Source organism: Numida meleagris, chromosome 13, assembly GCF_002078875.1.
Source record: "Numida meleagris isolate 19003 breed g44 Domestic line chromosome 13, NumMel1.0, whole genome shotgun sequence".
Taxonomy (NCBI): Eukaryota; Metazoa; Chordata; class Aves; order Galliformes; family Numididae; genus Numida; species Numida meleagris.
Window position 1 is genome coordinate 1,031,822 of NC_034421.1, and position 22,516 is coordinate 1,054,337.

The 22,516-nt window shown below is 41.3% G+C and overlaps 2 protein-coding genes across 6 annotated transcripts in view; one reads left to right on the forward strand and one right to left on the reverse strand.

The window, feature by feature from the left end:
- The window catches only part of LITAF (lipopolysaccharide induced TNF factor), a 35,444-nt gene extending 15,872 nt beyond the window's left edge, over positions 1-19,572 (forward strand). Inside the window, exon 4 of one of the 2 annotated variants that reach the window (XM_021411632.1) lies at positions 18,919-19,572. In XM_021411632.1, the coding sequence (XP_021267307.1) occupies positions 18,919-18,949 (31 nt within the window). In that variant the 3' untranslated portion in view covers positions 18,950-19,572. Of the gene's footprint in view, positions 1-14,844; positions 15,229-18,918 lie in introns of those variants that run through there. The other variant, XM_021411633.1, reaches the window with a different exon arrangement.
- USP42 (ubiquitin specific peptidase 42) lies at positions 1,572-22,434 on the reverse strand. 4 transcript variants are annotated; one of them, XM_021411596.1, is made up of 18 exons: positions 22,298-22,434; positions 20,544-20,701; positions 18,817-19,054; positions 17,901-18,101; positions 16,611-16,721; positions 16,345-16,447; positions 16,118-16,185; positions 15,882-15,952; positions 15,259-15,341; positions 13,029-13,140; positions 11,950-12,090; positions 11,665-11,765; positions 11,083-11,221; positions 9,076-9,813; positions 8,606-8,694; positions 6,434-7,921; positions 5,658-5,947; positions 1,572-3,128 (listed from the first exon to the last, which is right to left on the reverse strand). In XM_021411596.1, the coding sequence occupies exons 3-18, from the start codon at positions 19,043-19,045 to the stop codon at positions 3,115-3,117; spliced, it is 3,978 nt and encodes a 1,325-aa protein (XP_021267271.1). In that variant the 5' UTR covers positions 19,046-19,054; positions 20,544-20,701; positions 22,298-22,434; the 3' UTR covers positions 1,572-3,114. The 4 variants fall into 4 exon arrangements, with proteins under 4 accessions (XP_021267271.1, XP_021267272.1, XP_021267273.1 ...); XM_021411597.1 differs by having other exon boundaries at positions 20,544-20,661; positions 22,298-22,432; XM_021411598.1 differs by lacking the exon at positions 20,544-20,701 and having other exon boundaries at positions 22,298-22,432.

Genomic DNA, 22,516 nt, shown 5'->3' on the forward strand with positions numbered 1-22,516 from the left:
CAACATCATTCTAGCATGGTAAATGGGGTTGCGTGCCATCCTTCCACTGCTGCGGAAGGAACTTCTGGGAGTTAAGCAGGAGAAACCTTTTCCTCTGCTAAGATTGATCTCTGTGTGAAATAGTTCTGCGAAGAAACGATCTCACTAGCAGAAAACTGGAGATGCTGTAAATTACGTTACGACTTGTAGGTCTGCAGTAACGACTGTAGCAGCTTCGTCTTGACATTTAGTGTAGTGCAGCAGCTGGCCTTGCTGAGCCGTGTGGGTGGAACAGGGGCAGGAGGGGGGGCAGCTTGCCCTACGCAGCTCCCTGGTGCCGCTCCTCCAGGATGAACGGAGAAAGCGACGTGAACAGTGAGACTGGGACATCAGTTCATTATCTCACCTGCAAGTAACAGGTACAAATCCTGCGCTGGCCTCTTGCTCTGAAATTGTGAGCCCTCTGCTATGAAAGATGGGTACGAGCGTGGCCAGCCCAGGCGGTGCTTATGGCTGTGCTGGTGCTCCCACGTGCCGAGCTCTGCGTGCAGCTGGGCCAGTGGGGCCGGCACTCAGCACTGGCACAATGAGCGCTACGTCCAGAAATACATTTTGAGCCATTTTAAATGGGTACACAATGGAACTGTGTAAACCAAGCAGCGTTTATAATACTTCGTATGTCAAAACAGTGTGCATTAGAAATCTATTACATATCCACATACTAGATCCAGCTTGCTGGAAAGGTGAGGGCTGTTGTAGGTCAAGTGCTACAGATTAAGACTTAACAGCTTCTTTCCTTATCTTCTTGGAAAATGTTTCTAGTTAAAATGCACAATGTACCTGCTGTGCACCAGTGAGCTGTGTGACAAATGTGCTATCGGTCATTGTTAAAAATGTGACCTTCTCTGCACGTCCACTGCAGTCTCGGTATTTTCGCCTATCAAACCCTTTTCCTTAAACCTGGGCTTTCTCAAAAGCAAACCGTGTCAGTTTGCTATTGCAGAGCCCCTCACTTACCAGGAATACGTGCAAGTTAATGGCTCAGTTTTTTTTTGTTTTTTTTTTTTGTGAAGATTAAGATTTTACAGATGGATTATAGCTGCTCTTTTAAGTGCCCTTCTTTTAGGAATAACTTAAATGACCAGGCTAAAGAGAGGAAAAACCTTCCACTGCAGAATCGATTCAGTAAGTACGCTATGGCTATAGGCATCGATTCGTGAGGAGCTGGAGACTTCCACGCCCTTTGAGAATCACTCCAAGGGAAGGGAAGGCTTTGCAGGTCCTTTCCCTGAATCTCAGTCACATGTGCAGGAGCACGCGTCCCCGCTAGGCAGGCACTGAGCCCTGCTGCTGGCAGCAGTGGCCCTGCTGAGGCGCAGAGCTCCAAGTCCTTAGGGTCGCTGCCTCTGCCGCTCGCCGTGCTCGGCCTGCGGTGCGGCTCCCGGAGCTCCTGCAGACCCAGCTGTGCCGGAGCGCGGCCGGCAGCCATCAGACATCGAGCCCAGAGCTGCTCATTGAACAGAGACAAGACACCAAACCTCGGAGCCAAAGGACAAAAGAGGAAAAAAAAAGGCAGATACAGGACAGGTGCGTGTTTTCTTTGTCACGTTACTTTATGTAACTTCACATAACTGTTGCCATAGGAACATTATGCAGGGTACACTTATGGTTTGGCTTTATGGTGTTCTCCACGTACCAAAATCTTACTTAAAGTATTTAGTAAAACGTAACCTCGCTCCTCTTATAGCGCCGCACAGAGCGGGAAGCTACTGCTGAGCTCTCGACCTGTTGCCTGTTTTTGGAAGCTTCTAACTTCAAAGAAGAAAGACTTCTGCATTCTTGTCTAGGCAGCTGACGTCCCCATTACTTATCTTCTCTGGGTCACACCGACAGCATCTTCTCACTACCACTGAAAGGAAGATCTGATTTCTTGATTATCAAACACACTCGGTAAGCTGTCAATTCACATGACATATTGCATGTTAAATAACTCAAGTAAAAATCCACTTTAACTTTGCTGTATTTATATACTATATAAATTTTACATGCTATATATTTACAGTGGGGCAAGTGCTTTTTATCTTTAAAAAAACAAAGATCAAACTTTAGACATCTCTGAACAACACAGCTTGTATAAACCAGACAGATTATTCAGATGAACTGTATTTAATACAGGTTCCCCACTCATCTCCTGATGCAGGACCAGTGAATAATAAGTGCATCACAGTTTGATAGCATTTAATAATAAAAAATAAAATCACAGTATGAATTTGTCTGTAACTAGAAACTTTAGAGACGAAACAAACAACTGAGACTTGAGACAAGTGACGCTATAAAAAAAAATGTAATAAAAACATATGGGAGAGTATACAAATAGTCTGAGAGATACATTCAGAACTGCATATTCTGATCATTACGTTCCACTCATTGAAAACCAGAACATTTTCTTCCGATCTTGAGCATAATTAAGATGTGAAGTAAATTAGTTTCTAGTGTCAGACATCACAGAAAAAAGATGAAGCTCTTGCAGAACTCTATAGTTATTGGAGAGCTTGTGAAATCTTAAATAAGTCTTTAAATTAAATATACAGACTGTCAGTTGCAGACTTTATAATTCCGTGGTTTTCCTGGTCGCTCTTGCACCAGATGTCTAACTTGGAGTAACATTACATGAATAACACACAATCAACCTGAGTCTGTAATTAAGCAGCATTTGAGATGTTCTATTCCAGGGCATTAGTTTCAGTGAGATATTCACATGGTAATTTACAATGTTCAGCAGTTGTAGAAAGTTTCCACTCTTTTGGATTAGAAGTACATTTTAAAAAAGAAAGTCTCAAGTTAAAAACTAAAAAAAAGTTCTTTCATGGTAAAATTCTTCACAGAAATCTGAAGCACCACTTATGATTGGGTTTTGTTTCGATGGTAATTTTACCGTTTTGATAAATTTTAAGTTTTGATGGTTAGCATTGTTTTGATAATGTTGAGTTGTTGGAGTCGATGGCTAAAGGTGTTGGTTTTGATTGATGGTTAAAGTCACTGATGGCGAGCGTTGCGATGGCTAAAGCAGTCGGTTTTGATGGTGGAAGGTGGTGGTTTTGATGGTTGGTTTAGTTTGAGTATTGAAGGCTTCAATCAGTAATTCGCATCTGAAAGGCAAAGAGAAGAAATGTCATTCCTTGCTGTGAGATTCAAGGTGTAGCTGTCTGGCTCAGTGGCCTTATTTCTCAATGGAGAAGTCCCAAACCTGCACGCAGCTTGATCTGCTCTGTGACTGCAGGGCTGAGCTGCCTGGGGAAGGCTCCCGAGAGCCTCACAGTAAAGTGACTCCACTTCAGTCCTACGCTAACAACTCAGCTAACTGTACAGAATATCAGGGCAAAGCTACCTGCTTTGTGGTAGATCTCATCTGAAGGTTTGCTTAGACAGCATCCTTATTTTATTAATGATCTTGTGGTCAGGCTGACCAAATCTCAGCCAAAAAAAACCAGAAGCTTTCAGAAACTTGCTAGAATACATAGGCACGCAGGAAAATGAGGGCTTTAATACTTCTCCCTTCTGTCCGCGTTTTCCTTAAACCACAAGTTATCACTAGGTGTTTCCATGGCCCGTTTATTCACAGTAACGTGAGTCCAGGTGAAAGGCACAACCTGACGAGTCCTTCTCCATCATTCCTAGTCTGTCCCTAGCTTATTTGAAAGGTGCACTACATTTTCTTACTCTGCTTTTGACTGGTGTAGGAAAAAAAAAAGTTTGCCATCTGCTGGCCAGAGGATTCACTAGAGCCAGGAGGGCTATAGAGGAGATGCATTTTCACCTGTGCTGTTGTTCCAGCTAGAATACAGACTTAAAATTTAGTACAATTGGGATTCTTTTGACATTAGCATCATAAAAAGTCTGTTTTTTACGACAGGAATAGTCCTTTTTTTTTTTTTTCCCCAACAAAGGGATAGATATTGTATTAAAGTTCAAAGGAATGTGTGATCAACTGGCCTCCTCCAAAATATGCTTTCTTTAGATTAAAACTTCTTGTTGTCAATGTCTTAAAATACAAACGCATTCCTCAACAGCTGCACTTCACCTTGTAGAAACTTTTCAGTTCCTGAATCCACCGACTGTGGCAATTTACCTCCCTGTCCAAACAATGCAATTCCTGCAGATAAAAATCTCTTCTGATATTTAACTTCTCCAAATATTGAAAGGCAGCTCAGTGTAAAGCAGGAAGATTAATTCCTTTGCTTCCTGTGCCAGGATGACATTTTTAACACCAGACTATTATCAAATGGGATTGTCAGGGACTGTCAAGCCAGTTGATAATTATGTGTAGTTATAAAATGTAAAATTTCAAGATGAAGCTTGCCTTTGGATAGCAAGCTATCTTCTTCGGAGATTACTTCTGTTATCTATAAGAGGAAAACAGATTTGAGCAGGGAGGGAGATTGTTTTTAAGAACAGATGCAGTCTTGCCAGTAATGTAGCTGGTATTTTTCAAAGTACTGGTACGCTGTACACATGAATAATTGGATTATGTGTGAATACATTAAAAGAGCGAACCTTTAGAAACTTTACAGCCCTGCTGAATCAGGATGTCTCTATAGTCCTACAACTAAATCAAATGATGCTAACTGATGCAGCAATTTATCCTATTACAAGTGCTTATTAAAATACCAGAGTAATTGGGACTGTGGCCTCATGTCAGCAACAGGCATCTAAGATTGTTTTTAAATAACACATACTTCTGTTTAGAAAAAAAATAGTGCAAATGTTGTAAAACTTGATGTTTAGAGGTTGAATTTGTTGCAGTGTGCAATCTTCTTCATCACATAACACTAGAGCTAATTAATTTAAACTGTATTACCTACTGAGAGTCCAAGTCGGGATGATGAGAAGAACAGAGAGTTCAGCATGAATTCAATCAGGGACTCAGTTTGGTACTCTCTGTATAGAAAACTAAATACAAACTTGACTTTTTTATATTAAAAATTGGGAAACGCCTATTTCGTCAGCTCATTTCTCTGTATTTTTAAGCCTATGCTAACAGGAAAAAGAACTCAGCAAGTAAGTGGAACAAGAGCAGGAATTTAACAGACTCTCCAGGTGTTACATCACAAAAGATTCTCTGGAGGGTTAAGAACAGTGAATTCACTGTGCTTAGCAGAAGGCAGATCTACATCTGAAACAAAACTATGTCAGTATTACCACCAACTTATGTTACTCTGAATAAGCTGTCAGCACTAGTTCCGTCTTAGGGTAAAGCTGAACTCAGTATTTTATTTAAATTATTCTGGCAGTCTTTCTTAGGAAGATGGTGTTTCAGTACAGCAGTACCAACCTGGAAGTCTCACCTTCCCTCTCGACTACCCAACCTCCTTATTTTTCCCAGCTGGACTGAATCTAATACGGTATCCTGCATCTCTCCCTCCTGTTCACCACTTAACCTTCAAATTTAAACCCCAAAGATTTGTTTCTCCACCTCTTTACTTCAGACTTCATTTCCTAGCGATCCTTCAAGCACAGGGAAGAAAAATTACCTATTAACCTTTTCTTTCTCCTTAAATATTTGTGCAGACTATTTGGACTGTGCATACTACAAAGATTTCAGCAAGCACTTAAAGATTGCTTTAATAACCTCTATATGAATTAAAAAGGAATTCTCTTAGTGTCCAGTGGCCCCTTACCTTTAATATACTCATTGGATGCAATGGAGCTGTAGTTCTTGCTTTCACTTGCACAGGAAGGCTTCCCTTCCCTGTCGGGTTGTTTACTGCCCTCATTTCTGTATTGCTCACATAAACAGTCAGCTGGAGAGCAAGATCCTTCCTTCTCCCATGTTTTCTTCTGGAAACGGGGATCTAAGTATTCCAAGAAGCCTTTCAATTTCCTGATGTGTTTCTTCTTTTTCTTTTTTTTCTTACGTTTGCGATTGTCATTGTCAAAGTGGAGCACAGAGAAATCCGAATCATAAAGTCTGAAGGAAACATGCAAGTTAAAAATAGAAAAAAGATGTGGCACTTGATGCATATACGAAATTTTATTTATTTTACCACAGGTGATGATTTGCAGCATGTCAGCTACTTTGTGGTACTTTGTGCACATCTAACTTACTTTAGACGCAGCAAACTTAAGCCCTCAGATTGAAGGACAATAGATCCTGGTTTGCAAACGAATCTCTACCAATGGCTAGTTCTGGAACATATGCAATTTAAAAAAAAATTGTTGTTACCTAATCAAGAATGGTGTGCAGATGTGATTCTAACTATGTGGTCCAAATATAGTGTTCTAACACAATTCAGCAATATCTTTCCTGTCTTCTCTTGATCAACCTAATGACATGGTCCCCAGCCAGATCATGCTATAAAACTACGTTAGAAACAATGAAAAAAAAGGAAGATACGAGAAACACCCAGAAAAGAATTAGGAAAAAATTGCTGAGTATGCTGGAATCCTTGCTTACTTGTAATCCTTCTCTCGATGTTTATCTTTGGACTTCTTTTTCTTCTTGATCTTCTTGTATTTTTTCATCTTTTCATCATCCAAAACGTCTTTTTCTACATTTCTGCTTTTCTTTTCTGTTTCACTTTCACTACTTTCTGCATATTTTCTTTTTCTGTTGCTTTGTTTTTCATTTTTGGGGGAAGAGTCCTCAAAATTTAGATGAGATAACACAGGTGGAAGTACATGTCTTTCATGAGAATATTTTTCAGATTGCTGCTGAGGTACTGAACAATGCCGTGAGTCTGCTCTGTGGCTGCTAAAGTGACGTACATCCTCCTCTCTAGAGAGTGAGTTGTGAGGCCGTCTGCTTTTGTAATGATAATCCTTATGTGACCTGCTGTAAGCTTGACTTGATTTGTCAAAATCTTTATTGTAATGGGAGAACTTTCTTTCTCGACTATCTCTTTTAGCGTGAGAGTAATAGTAATCATTGTAGTGTCTGCATTTTTGCCATCTCCATGGTTCATCTTGATAGTATCTTTCTCTGCTCCAAGTTCTCTCTCCTTTGGAATGGTAATATCTATTCCTACCTTGTTCTCGTCCTCTGCTTCGAGATCTGTAATGAGAATATTTCCCTGAGTTTCTGCTGACATCAGGGCTGTTTCTTTCAGTATAGGAAGATCTGTACTTGTTTCCATTGCAATACTCCTGCTTATGACGACTTTGCTTGTTTGTTTCCACACTACGAGAGCACCTCCTCTTGTGGGAATGACCATCTGGTTTGCTGTTTTGCTTCTCCCTCTCTTCTGTATCAGAGCGTTCTCTTTTTCTCCGGTAGTGCTCTTTGTCAGTTTTTTTAGAATCATATATATTTTTATCTTTTTTCCTATGTTTATTTTCTTCAAAATTCCTACTAGTCGGTCCCTCATTTTCTCTAGAAAATTGACTCTCCAAAACTTTATCCAGCTTCGTAATAGAAGAGTCATTAACAGGTGGGACTTCTACATAGTTATTAGATATGTCCTTTGTATCTTGGCATTTATCTGCAGTATCCAGAGATGCGGGTTTTTTAGAACTACATTCAACATCAGACTTTATAGAGGAAGTCTGCCCTAATTCCTCTTCAGTCTCGAGAGACCCTTTGATATACAAAGGATTTTCTTTTGAAATGAGATCAGGTTCTTTTGATCTTCTTGGTTTGTCTTTCTCACCACTGTCTTCAGACTCAAAATTTTCAAGGAATTCATCTTCAGTGTCCAAGGATCTTTTCCTAACCTTGTGCTGACCATTGATATTGGGTTGTGCATTATCAGCTTTTGTTATAATACTTTCAGCAACTTCTTCTTTGGTAGAAACGGTTTCAGAATCTGACTGAATAAAAAGATTCCCAGTCTCACAGCTCATGTCAGAAGGAAGTTTCCTGGATTCTTCATAGACCAACAGCGCTTCCATCACTACTGTTTCCATAAGAGAATCATTCTCAGAAGGTTTCTGAGGTCCAGGGACGCTGCACAAAATAAAAACACTTTTGTTGAAGGAGATGAATGTTAAAAGTAAAATCCGGTTAAATAAAACTAAGTTAAAAAAAAACAAAAAACAAACAAAAAAATCAACACAACCCACCCACCAAAAACCTCCTGACTACTGTAACCCTCTGTCACTCAATTTAAAAACCTATCTTGTGATTATTACACCCTCCTCAGTGCCCAGAAAAAGTGTTGTTTTTTTTTCATCTTGCTTCTGCTTGTATTGAAGTAAACAAACAAAAAACCCAACACATCTGTCTTCTTCTGCTTGCTGCTCTGACTACCAGCAATAGCCAAAACCATTGTATCTGCTCTCCCACTCCAACTAGAAAAAACAGTTGAAATGCAGATTTCTTACTGTCTCCTAAATGGAAGAGCAGGTGATGAGAATTTACCTTTACATATCCTAGGACTGTAAAAAAGGAGAAACAGACAACATTTCTACAGACAACAGAAAAAAATGGAAAAACAGAAGTTTTCCACGAGGTACTATCTTGCACCAGAGTAATGAGCGCTGTGCTGATCACTAGTTCTGCTCCTAACACTAGACATACAGTACAGAATTCTCTCTACTGACTTATCTTTCAATTAAAGAGTATGTAGGTAGGTAAAACCATGAAAAAGTTGCATAAAATCTTGCTGTAATCAAACTGTGCTCATTTTACCTTATTTCCTCTGACAAGCTGTTCAACTGGCCGTACGCAAAGGAATCTAGGATTATTTCTTGAGGGACTGGAGACAAAGCTATAGGCATCTACAATTAAAATGCAGGAATTAACAGGCAGAAAAAAATTGTATTTGTAGTAGCATTGCAGATTAGTGTTTTCAGAATTTCTACACTGAATGTAAACAAGATTGCTTTGAGTTATATGCGCTATCTACACTTTACGTGTAACCCCAACTCACTCCCAAAAATATACTTTATGAAATTTATGAAGTTGTATCTCCACTGAACTTAATTTGGCACGTTCTAATATCAGCTCAGCTCTGCAAATTATAATGGGATAATATCACAAAGTGCTATGAACAAATTTGTGTCGTGTGTTTTCTCAGTATTTCACGTGAATTGGGAACATTATAGCACTCCTGAATACATCATAGGTGAGAAATTCTAGATGGAAAAAACATAACTTACTGTTTCAAGCACTCCATTGGTTTTAGAAAATAACATTTCAGAAGGTTTAACAGGTTGGACTTGGCAACTGGAATCATCAAGTTTCAGTCCATTTTCTTTAGATTCATTATCTAAACTAATAGCACCATTTAATGAATCATTTTTTGGCAGCTCATGCTGGGATCTTTCCTCTTCAGCATTCTGACAGGAAGGATGGGAATTCTGCAATGTACGGACTACCTTTCCAATCAAAATTCCATTAGGAGATATTACGTTGCAATTCCTTTTAAATAAGCCCTTTGACGACTCCTCCTCAGATTTTCCTGAAGGTTCTGTACCATAAGAGACTATGTTATCAGAGCTGAGTTTAGGATTTCCATTCACTACTGGCTCAACAAAAATTTCATCCGGAACTTCTTGCTTGGAAACATTAGTAGCAACTAACATTGTAGATGCATTTGAGGTAGACTCTGCTGCAGAAGAATTTGTAATTGTGGATGAAGGAACAGACTTGTTTAGCTCCTCATCCTCCAGAGCACTAAGACAGTCAGGCTGCGACACGGTCTGACGTGCAGGCAATTTGTTATGAATACTGATAGTGATCTTCTGTTTTTTTGATGGGTCAGTAATTGAAGGCCTGGTAATTGCCCAGTTTTGAACACAAGCTGTTGGTGGAGCTGAAGATGGCCTCTTTAAGGTGACGCCAATGGTATTGGGATCCTCTTTCAAAGATCCATTTCCATTTAAACGACTCGAATTCTGTATTTAAAAAGAGATTGCAAGATGGATAAATGCAAATTCTACAAATTATCTAAATACCTAAATAGAAAAAAAAAAAGACACCCTTCAGATACAGATGCAAGTCCAATAAATGCTTACTTCCTAGTTTCAGTTTACTGCACAACGCTTTCAAGTGAATGTCACTTTTGAAATCCATTCAAACAACATTGCTTAAAGCTATTCCAAATACACTTATTTTCCCCTTTAAATATACCCTGAAAACCCCAAAATTGTTCTGGTGGTCAGATATAAGACAAATGGATTTCACTGTCTCACCTAGAGTGATACTGATAGGAAAAATGTATATATTTTTAAATTATTTAAGTATTAGTAGACTATTTAAATTCTCTAAGAGCATATTTCTCTGTGCTTTAGAAAGATGAGCTGGAGGTATGAAATAATGAAGTACCATGGCTGCAGAGTTTAGGATCAACCACAGCCGGCTGAGCATGAGCCAGCAGTGTGCCCAGGTGGCCAAGAAGGCCAATGGCATCCTGCCTTGTATCAGAAATAGCGTTGCCAGCAGGAGCAGGGAAGTGATCATCCCTCTGTACTCAGCCCTGGTGAGGCCACACCATGAGTACTGTGTCCAGTTTTAGGCCCCTCACTATAAGAAAGAAATTGAGGCCCACGAGCGTGTTCAGAGAAGGGCAACAGAGCTGTGAGGGTTCTGGAGCACAAGTCTGTTGGGGAGCAGCTCAGGGAGCTGGGATTGTTCAGTCAGGAGAAGAGGAGGCTCAAAGGTGACCTTATAGCTCTCTACAACTACCTGAAGGGAGGTTGTGGTGAGCTGCGGGTCAGCCTCTTCTCCCATGTAACTAGTGACAGGACAAGAGGGAATGGCCGCAAGTTGCACCAGGGGAGATTCAGGCTGGACATTAGGAAATAATAATTCTCTGAGAGAGTGGTCAGGTGCTGGAACGGGCTGCACAGGGATTTGGTGGAGTCACAGTCCCTGGAGGTGTTCAAGAAACGTTCAGATGTTGTACTGAGGGACACGGTTTAGGGGGGAAATATTGGTGATAGGTGGGTGGTTGGACCGATGATCTTAGAGGTCTTTTCCAACCTTGGTGATTCTATGATTCTGTGACTCTATGATTCCAACTGTAGCATGAGAGCTGAAGAAAGCTGCACAGTGCAAAGGAAAATAAAATGAAAGTGCTGAAAATGAATAAAAATCCCACACCCCACTATCAATTTGATTCCATTATCTGCTCCCCACTCCCCTTCCCTACTCCCCTAAATTACCTTAATCATATGAGGAGGAAGTCGTGGTCCCATAAAGCCAGCCTGCTTACTATTAGTCCCCCTCTGACCAAGGAATGAACGGGGATAAGACGGTGCTGGTAAGTAAAAAGCACGTTCTCCGAGTGTCAAATCATAGCGCCTTCAGAAAAGAGTAGCGATCTTAGTTTAGAGTTTGTCTTTCAGCCTACTCTTGGATTAAATCCCATCCTATAGTTCTAGAGGAACAGTTTTTAGGATACAGAAGTCATATGGAAGACTTAGACAAGACTACAAACTGAAAATTAGATAATGGTTTTCCTGAAATCCCTTTCAGAGCAATAACTTATTCTTACACCACTTATCACCCTGCTTTCTCCCTCTTTCTAAATTAGCCAGCTACACATAACAGCTACATAGCAGTTTGCACAGTGTGGCAGCTTAAGGCCAAGCAACGAACACTAATAAATGACAGGGAATTTCAAGTTAGACAGAACTGAATTATACAGATAGTATTTTCCTAGAACAAAAGCACTTGAAAAGAAGAAAAATATAAAGAACAGGAAAGTAAATATATTCTGAACACATTTTAATATTTGCTATTACCTGATATAAAATAGTAAATAAGCTTGCTGACCGAGAACTGTTTTGATGTTACTTTGCACTACTGTAGCATCATTCATTTGATACCAAAGTCCATCAGCAGCCTGCAAATAAAGACAAAGATATCTTTAGAAAACTGCTTGTTTTCCAAATGGAATGACTAATAGGACACTACAGAACAAAATATACACAAACATATAATGAAATCTAGAAACAATGATTACCAAAAACATTTAAATTGGTTTACCAGCACAAATTTTACCATGCTAGAATGATGTTGATATCTACCTTTATGAAGCAGAAATAGTGTCCTGCATGAGAATTGACACCACTATGTACCAAAACTGCATATAAGGCATAAAGGAGTGGTTCTCCAATTGATTGAGACATATAAGCTCGAAGATCCAAATACTCAGGATATTTTACTTCCTAAAGAGAGACCAAGAAAATACAAACTTTATCCCAAAATACTTCATTTGGGCTAGCTTGGGAAACTAGCCTGGGAACATTTCCAGTTAACACAGATTAGAATTACAAGACTTGCACCAAAAGTAATGCCTCCTGTTTTATGATGTCAGCCCACGACCTCAGAGGCGGATGCTGGTGGGATGGCAGCAGAGGCTGAAGCTTCCCACCACCATTCCGTGACATGTTGGTGCCGTGTGACAGATGGCAGCACAGGGGCACTCTGACAGAATGGCGCCTGACGTGGAAGTGTGGATGGAGCAAAGGGGTGGAACTGAATTCCTGCGTGTGGAAAAAATGGTCCCCACTGACATTCATGGGCACTTGTGAACACTTACGGAGACTGAACAGGGGGTGTGAGCGCAGTGAGGGCTGCGTTTCAGCAGTGGCAACAGTGACAGTGGTCACCTCTGCTGGTGCACATTTGTACGAGCGCAACATGCAGGCTTTTGATCTTTGCTGGCAATAATGCATAACTCATGGTGGTGACTGTTGAAAAACAGTGTTTTGTAGCTGAGAATTTGCTCTATCAAACAGTGTTATTGTGCTCCTTGGGTCTAATGTAGTTTCCATGGAAATAAATAGGAGGCATTACTTTCAGAGTGACCTACGTATTTATATTTTTATTCATTAAGAATAAGCCTTCCCATAAGCAACGTTTGATAATTTAAGTAAGTTGCAGAGAATTTTTTTCTGCTGAATTAGCTTTTTCAGAGTATATGCTTAGGGTCGAACAGGAACTTTACTGTTATTAAGAGAAAGCAGAAGCCCAAGTTGTTATGTTGACTTTTCTTAAGACTATAGCTATTGTCTGCAAACATAAACAACTTTTAATGGAATATCTGGCCTTTGGAAATGCCCAATTCTGAGACGATAAAGTTGTACTACAGCTGTAAATATACCTTGTTGATCTTTCCACCTGTGAAATTTGCAAATCTTTTCAGTGATATCGTGAGAACATTGGAAGAGCGATGTATTGTAAACCTCTTTGATGCTGGCACCATCTTCTTACATCTTAAAGGGAAGCACAGACAGCTGTTTAAAAACATCTTGTTTTTCCCCCAAATCAAACAAGTTTTGATGTCTCACACGTGCTTATGCTATTTGAATGATATTTACTTGCATAACATGTTTTTTTCTTTCATAAATCCATACACTGCTTTTCAGGTTTGTTAATACAGAGAAGATAGCAGGGTATAAGAGGACATCTCTACAGAACAAAAAATAAAGGATTTAGAACATTTTCTTTTGATAGCCAAACAAATGTCTGAACATGTATTTTTGTTACGCCTAAAAGGTAAGGCTTTGTGACAGCTCAGAGTGTAGCAAGAACAGGAATCTATCACTAGAGTGTATTACTGGATGGTAAGGCAAGGTACCATTTCTTGTTACACAAAAGTGGCTACTTGGAACTCATGTCCTGGATAAATCCTTTCAGCTTTCTAGTGGAATACAAATACTGAAAGTGGAACAAGGGAGCCTCAGTTCTCAGGACTAGACACAGCAAATAATTTCCAAAATGGATCATCTATCAACATCAAAAATACAAGAGAAGCAAACAGTCATTGTGCAGGAGGGAGATGTTTGACTTATGTCTTTATGTACTGATGTTGACTGGAGAAACACTGAAATCATCTGCAATTCTTTGGAACACAACTGTTAATTTTAAGTTTGGTACATTGCCTACTCTAAGGTAGGATCTGCAGTGTAATCAAAATACAATCACCAGCACAAAAACTTCATCAAGAAAAGTACTGTCGATTGCTAATAAGAAGAAAGAATAAAAGTGTCTCTTCAAATTCTGCTGTCAAAATACAAGGCAGAGAGTTCCAAACCAGAGGACAATCCCTAAGAACAAAGGAGAACCCGTTCTTCAAAATAAACAAAAAATCCAAGCATTTTATAAAATTCCATGAATATTGTAATTTGATACAAAGTTTTGAGGCAGTCACCTTTCCTAGAAAAAAAAATCATGGTAGGAATGAAAAGAAAAAGATAAATTCCAAAAAACTTAAAGAAATAGGATAGTTTACCAGTAGTGGACAAGGTACTGAACGTGCACAAGGCCGTTCTTTCTAAATTCGCAAAAAGACCGGCAATCCTAGCTCTCTGTGTGACTCCACTGATTGCGCTGCAAAGAGCACATTAATGGAGGACCATGCAATTCAGATGTGAGGTGCTTATCACACCTATCTTATTCTTCATCAGACATAATCTGTAAGTGATGAGAGTTCTGAATACATGACATGTTGCTTTCTAGGATCCACAGACTACAGTGAACTTGGGGTCAAATTATTTTAATAACCTTTTGGATGCTCTTCATTCATCATCCTAATTTTCTGACAGTTTTCCAACAACAAAAAGCAGACACTGCATTTTGCATTTGGAAGGATCAGACGGAAATCCTGCAGAACTGAGCCTGGCAGAATTTGCTTTTCCGAGTGTATGTTTGAATAACATCTTGTTTTGCCAAACTATGTTATACAAACGTTCAATTACTTCTCACATACTCAGAAATGTTTTTCATATCTTAACTTGATATGCTTTCACTGAGCATAGGTTAGCTGGAAAGCAGTTCATTTGAGACAGCAGTATTCCACATTTTACAATTCAAGAACTGTTCAAGGCATTGTACTGTGAGCCAGCAGGGGCTGCTAACATGACTTATCATGGAGCCAGCTCGTATTCACTGAGACTAAGTCTAACTTTGTTTCCCAGGGAATGCTAGGATCTTCAGGAACCTGCTGTTGCCTCCCACCCCAAATTATTGTCCATAGCTCTTTGATAAGCAGCGGTGAACTGAAGCAGACATCTTTTAACTTCTCGCAATAGGAATATTTCAGCATGGAACACCACATCTAGGAGGCTTGACAAGCCACAGAGCAGACAACACTATGAATAAAATAAAGGCAGCTAATGGCTTTGCTTTTTTGTTTACAAAATATGTACTATTTTCAAGTTTTGAATTATTTCAGTGCATTAATTGTTTAAACAATACGAAGCAAAAACAACAACAACAAAGGAGCTGTGTCTCATTATTTCCAAATGAAGTGAAAAAGCAGCTTATGGTCTAAGTCATGCAATACATGAATCCAGCATCTAGTATGAATGTGTAACTAGTAATAATCTTACTTGCTACATTTATAGCAATTTTCACCGTCCAGCTGCTCAGGTTTCACAAACTGTTCTAGAGCTTTGGTAACAGATGAAACTGCCTGGAGAGGTAAAGAAAGAAGAGCGTTAAGTCACAAGAAACTCAAAATTCCAAAGACTTACTAGTAGCTTATTAGAGAATCTTGCTAATTCATATTTAGGAGATCTACTATGAACCAGCAAGCACTGTGAAGAAAGAAGCAAAAAGAGTACGCTCAGCATATACCTCATTTGAAAGTGATCTTACTTGGAAACAAATAATTTTGCAATACCACAAACAGCATCTGCATGTACTTTGTCATCAGTAGGGGGAACCATCAAACTAATCAGTCTAACAATTCCATGTATATTGAGGTAGAACAGCAAAGAAGTAAAACAGTATCATCATTTGTGTAAATATAATAGTTACTCTTCCAGCTTAAAGCCAGTGCAAATGTGGAGATGGTTTACAAGGCTTCCACAGAAGGACAAAGTCCAATCCACTTCCCAATCAGCACTCAGCTCTTGTTTTAACAATATATGTTTTTTATGTTAAATGAGTTTACTTTAGAAAGTTGTACATGTATTTAGACATCTTGAACTATATCTACAAAACATCTTACCTTTATATCCAGAGGTATATCAAGGAATGCCTCATATGTATCCGAAACTGCTTTGCAGTTCAAGCACTTTACTGGATTTAAAAAAAAAAAAACAACAAGCTTAATTAACAATACATGAAAGAGACCGTCGCATCTCCAATTAATGATACATACTACTTAAGTCATACTACAAAGTGCTTTAATACAGACAAAAGATGCAGATCAGTTCCAAGGGCAGTCATATTGTTTTAAAGTACCTCTGGATCTTAGAAATCCTCCAAATATTTGATGAATGATGGTGGTAGCTTGAGAAGATCTGTCCAATCTGGAAATAAATGATAATCAGACCTCAGAAGATTTGAGGCATAGAATGAACTGTTCAAAGAGTTTTACGAAAACCATGGACATGGACTTTCATTTATGACAGTACTAAAGAACAGAAAGGTGCTAGAGGACATACAGAAGGTAATTCATTTATGCTTACATGGTACATCCATGCAAACACGCTTGCTGCATAGCATCAACAGTGAAGCGTAAGAACTCGTGCGCATCTTCCTGAGCGCCAAAGCGGAAATGTTTTCCTATTCCTAATAAATAAAAAGGTTACAATATTTATCTCATATAAAAATGACAGAAAACTCAGATTTCTAAAACCTCTCTTTCATACAGTAACAAAGCTATTTATATGCATTACACCAATCTTCAAATATTAAAAAATATCAAACAAGGAGAACATCTGAAATCACTTACGTTTAAGTTCATGGACAACAAATGCAGGTTTGATGGCATCATGAGCGCAACACAGGACTCGGTTAATGTGAGTTTCCATCGTGCACATCATGCAGAAGCCTTGATAGTTACCTGAATGGTGAAAGAAGAAAGCATCCCAGTCTAGTGAAATATGCATAGCTGCAAATAAATAAATACATTTTAACTATGGACACAACATCCATGCTCCATTCTGTTCTCCTATGATGCCAGTATCCCATATATATATAAAGAGTCTTGTGACACTTTGTTACACAAAACTCTATAGAGTAAAAATATCCACCAGGCCTGTACTAAAATGCATTTTCTGATGAGAAATCTAGAAAACTACTGCAAAGTCATTTTTTTTAAAGGCTGACAGGAATGTGAACTCCAGACGGCAGAGCACATGAGGAGAGAATATTTGACACTGATGATGCAGCATTAAGAGAATATGTGTTATTTTCAGCACAGTGCTGTCAGGTGAGCTTCTTGGTACAGAGCTAAGAATCCTTTGGGAGAAAGGAAAGATGAAAGTAGTGTATGTTAGAGTACTTCTGCCCTCCTTTTTTCACAGGGATTCTTAATTGAAACAATTTTATATACAGTAAGAAAATAGTTATATTTCTAGGAATAAATACAAAGATAGCAGATTAGAAAGCATATGGGTGCTTTTCTAAAAGCACACATATACAGGTATAAGAGTCTCCTAGCCTTAAATAAATTCAAGTATAAAAATAAAATTCAAAGGAAAGAGTATACAAAATACAAGACTTTATGTAGGACAAAATCAGTCTACATTTTAATACAGTCCCACAGAAATTTCTAGTCGAGTTGGTAAGAGCCCAACTCATACTGCTTTCTACAGTGAGTCTGTTGTTGTTGTCGCTGGTTTTTTAATTGCTTCAACAATGAACACACCATTTATTCCAGTATAGCACATTATGGAATCTAGGCTGTGAAGACTAAGAATCTGCGATGCCAGCACCCTAAATTTTATCGCCTTTCTGCCAGCAGGAAGCCCAAATGCCAAACGTTCAGGAAATGCATTACTTTCCAATGCATTTCACTATTTACATGAAGAAAGAAATCATCTTTTTTTTTTTTCTCACCATGGTGTATTAAATGCAAAAACACACTCCATATGCTGTTCTGAGCCCACTGTTAATACAGTGTTCAAAGACAACTTCTACAGGTAAAATCAGACAAGCACAGTTTCTTCACAGAATCACTGTTGCTATTTCAACTTCACAGCCGTCTCACAGATTTCAAATAGTGTTACACAGTACTCACATGACTGGGTGTGCTCAAGGGAAAGCATGTAGTTGGCGAGTGGGGGTGTGTAAGTCAAACACTGTAGAGCAGAATTAATAAAACATGTATTGCCAAGATTGAAGAGTCCAACTCCAACGTTTTGTGTTTGTTGCCAATCCATACAAATCTTCTCAGGTGGAAAAAGAATCCTTTGTGGTGGAGCAATTCCATCATTAATGACTGCAAGAAAGTTATATTTTAAAAGGTAAGGACTTTTTGCTTGATTAAAAATCAAATATTTAAAAAATAGTATTCTGCAGGAGCATCCACAAGAACCAGCAATAATCCAAACCAGAATATCTTATTACGGACAGTTTTAATACCACCACTGAAATTTGCTGGTCAATGCACTATTTTGGAAAAAAAACATGTTTATTCATCCTTTTTAACTTTTTCAAGGCTAGATGAACTATCGTTCTGATTCTACTAACTACTGCCAAGTTCCTTTCCATCTACAGCTACTCATCAATCAAATTAATTTAGGATTTTGAAACTATATGGTAATAAATGGAAGGATAATGTAAAAACAAGAAACTATCAGAGAAGATAACCCTATAGATATCAGATCTTTTCCAGAGCACTGTTATCATTCAAAAACTTGTGCGTGGCAACAATAAAACGCACTGTTCTTTGCAGAACTGGAAAAAAATCATGGATGAATCTGTGTGTTACAAATTATCCCCATATTTCAGTGTAGACTGTAAATATATCAAGATTAAGTTCTGCAACACTGATCCACTTCAGTTGTCTTAGAGGACTCACAAACTTGAAATCTACTGCTGAAGTCTTTATTCCCAGAAGTCCCACTTCATATCAGTGCAACAAGCAAGAACTGCATTTCCTACTTTTGTTTCGCTTTGAAGAAAATGGAGGCAGTATAAAAGACCCCACTTACCTAGATCTCTTAGGGCAAAAGGTTTAGATTTTTCGGATGATCTACAATAAATAGCACCTCCATGTCCTTGGTTCACAGAGACCTGGTTTGGATCTTTTGCAGGTGGTATCCGGCCCCAGTTTGCAGTGCGTGACTTCATATTTTTAGTACGGGGTTTCTTGGATTTGCCAGACCGCCTCGATGATGATTTTTTAGACTTTGAAGATTTTGGCTTGTTAACTATGGTCATCGTTCATATCTGCAACAGAGACAAAAGTTCTGGTTGACATAAGAATGTCAAGTGCTACACAAAGAAAAGAACAGAAGAAATTCTGTCACTTAATCTCAAAGAAATAGCCTGAAGAACTAAATAGCTAACGTAAAGTATTTAAAGAAAGTCCCAAACATGCAAAACCAAATTTTCTAAAAAACTCTGAAACTGTCAGTACTACTTTAACTTCTGCAGAACTTGCGATTAATGACATTTTCACTTTCATGGGAATTTAATCTATTACAATGATAGAGTGTTGTTTTTTTTTTAATATAAAAACGTATGTGGTGTTCTCTGAGGGCAACCAGTCATTCATCTATTGCTGGTGTTAGTAACAGAGTAACCATGACTTCAAAGCCTACCTGTTTCTGTTTTGTGTGCTCAAAAGTAACTGCATTTAGCTGTTACTTTTTTGCTTTCTTTCCAACCCTCATTTTCTGTCTCACTGTCTACTGCATCAATCAAAATGGATTTCTTGCAATTCTATAATAACAGCTTTTAAATACTGTTCTCACATCAGTTAGTGATTCTGAGTCAGCCTGTGAGGGCTCTCGGGGCAGTACCACGAGTCGTGCTTTCCCAGCCAAGAGGAGCTGTGAGCAGAGGGACATCCACGTCCCAGCACACTGAGACTCGGGAGGAGATGCTCGGCCTCATTGCACTCCTGGGAGCTACATACCTCTGAGCCTCAACGCTCAGAGAAATCTTGGGAAAGGAGAGCAAGAAAATGTCGGTGCACTTATTTCTGCCAGAGTTTCTTCTGCCCCTCCATGAAATACTTGTTTGGGTATAACTCTGGCATCTGTACTTGCGCTATTCTGCACCTACCACACTCGCAACTCCTACTATAAACTGAAAAGTTAGATGCCTTTTGGGCTATCTGTTTCAGTTCTGCTTTGTAAAGTTGCATTTCCCTGCTGTAAAACAACAGAGGAATGTAAGCTATAAAAAGGAAATGACAAAACAAACCCTCAGCCCTCAAGGACAATGTCAATACTGATTTAAAGTCCTTTTTGAAACGCTGATTAGATTTCAAGATGACACCACTTTAAAAACGTGTAATTGTGTATACATAGTAAGGAGCTGAACAATGACATGAGGAGTTATTACTGTCTATGGGTAAATGTTTGCTGCTGTCCTACTGCAGTGCATACGGACTTGTTAGGCACAAGGAACCAACCTACTGGAGGGTTAAACCATCAGCTAGCTCATTATACTGGAATGACTGAGAGAACAGCATGAAGTGGCCTCAGATTTGTGGTAAAACTTGATTGCTATTGATTAGATTTACAATACATTGAACAAAGCACAGAGAATTTGAGAACTTCTAGTCCCACAAATGACAAATTGTGTGCACAGCCTCAAGTCATATATATTTTCTTTTTAAATCTTCAATTCAAAATTCATTTTAAATCCATTCTATATACATTTTCCATTTCAAAGAAAATAATATGCAAAACTGAAAAATTCATTTAACTGAGAAACGAAGGCATCCTTGTCCTACGGGAAGACTAAGGTGGCAGCGCTTGGGCTCAGTGACTTTCAGATAAGATCCAGTCTTCAAACTGCAGATACCAGTGACATCTCCTTTTTTTCTGATTGAAAGGGAAAATGTTTCAACAACATATTTAAAACCTATTTGAGGGACAAGAAACAGAATCAAAACTGCACTGAAAAGGAAAACGGAAGAACATTATTCCACATAAACCTGGAGCGTTACATTGACCAATGAGGCAAACCTTACATTTCACGTACTTGGCCACCCATGGGTCCGTTACTAGATACCGACACTACACAACAGCAGATATTACCACTAGTAAGAATAAATCAGATACGCTTTTTCAAAATATATCCATTTCTAATTTGGTCATAACATCTCTCTGACAAAGAAGTATTAAACCTATAAATATCGGCAGCATTTCCTTTTCCGGTGTCCTACATAGATAGGTACATGTGGATTCTGCTCCTATACCACTCCGAACGTAAACAGACACGGTTTGTGTTTCAGGCGTTACCTCTCTGGACATTTGCTTCAGTGGGCTTTTCCCCAACATTGAAAAGTAAATCAGAAGATCAGGTAACGCCGCGAGGCGCTTCCCGCCTCCCGAGTTCCGCCCCAGCCCCGCTCCGGCGGCCCGCGGGGTGAGGACGGGCCGCGCCCGCTGCGGGAGGCGCGGTGGCCCCGCATGGCGCAGAGCGCGGAGCGGCCGCGGGATGTGGCGCCGCGGGGCTGGGGCGCGGGTCGGAGCGGGCGATCTCTGCCAACCGCGATGATGCTGTGATTCTAAGTCACAGCCTAAGGCTTTGTACACCAAACCGAGGGAGCGGTCACGACGTGTCTGATTACAAAACGAACGTTTTCGGCAACGGCTGTAAAAAGCAGAACGCGCGCACGGAACAAAACCGAGCCGCGGGGACACGGCCGCAAACGCCCCCGAGGGAACGGCCCCGCCGCCCGCCTCCCGCCCCCGGCGGCGCCCCTCAGCCCGCGCCGCCCTGCCCCGCCGGGGCGTGCCGCCTCAGCGCCCGCCCTCCCGGCCCGGCTCCGCTTCCCTTCCCGCGCCCGGGCCCGCGCCTCACGGCCCGACGGGGGCAGGAGCGGGGAAGGGCTCGCCATCGGAGAGGCAGTGGCCATGGCAACGGGGCGGGGAAGGCGGGACCAGGCTCCCCGGCGCCGGGGGGATGGGGCGACGAGGCGAGCCGGGACCCCCCCGCGCGGGCGGCGGCAGGGCCTGAGGGGAGCCAGCTCCGCGCCGGGCGGGAACAACGGGGCGTCGGGCGCCGCCGCGCGCGATTCGGGCGACGCGAAGCCCTCCCGCCGGGGCGGGACGCGGGAAGCGGTGCCGGGTCCGCACGCCGGCGGCAGGAGGACAGAGAGGCAGGCGGCGGGCGGGACCCCGGCGCGTAACGGGGGCGGCGGGAGGGGGCCGGTCCCGGCGGCCCGGAGGGTGGCGGCGGCGCGGGGCTGGGTCGCTCCGCCGGGTGCTGGGGGCGGCGCCCCGCCCCGCCCGGGGGTCCCACCTTCTCCGGCCGCCCGCGGGGCAGCGGGGCAGCGCCCGGCGGGGTGGGCCGGGCCGAGCCGAGCCGGCGGCTGCCGCCGGGCGCTTCCCCTTCCCTTTCCCGGGCCGGCCCCTCCCCCCGGCCCATTGATTTCCAGGCGGGAGGCGCACGCGGTGCTGCCGGGCCGTGCCAGGCCGCCGCCGGGCCCGCCGCTCCCCCCGGCCCCATTACCTGGCTCGGCCCCGCTTGACTCGGCGCTGCCGGGTCCCCCTCGCCGCAGCCCCCGCCTCAGCCCGGCCCACTCCGCCTCCTGTTCCAGCCCGTCGGGGAACAATGACGTCCCTCCGCCGGCCTCTTGCATCCGGGGCCCGGCGCCGGCCGGGCAAGCGGGCGGGGGGAGGGAAGGAGGCGGCGGCGGCGGCGGGGGGAGAAGCGAGCTCCTCCGGGTCA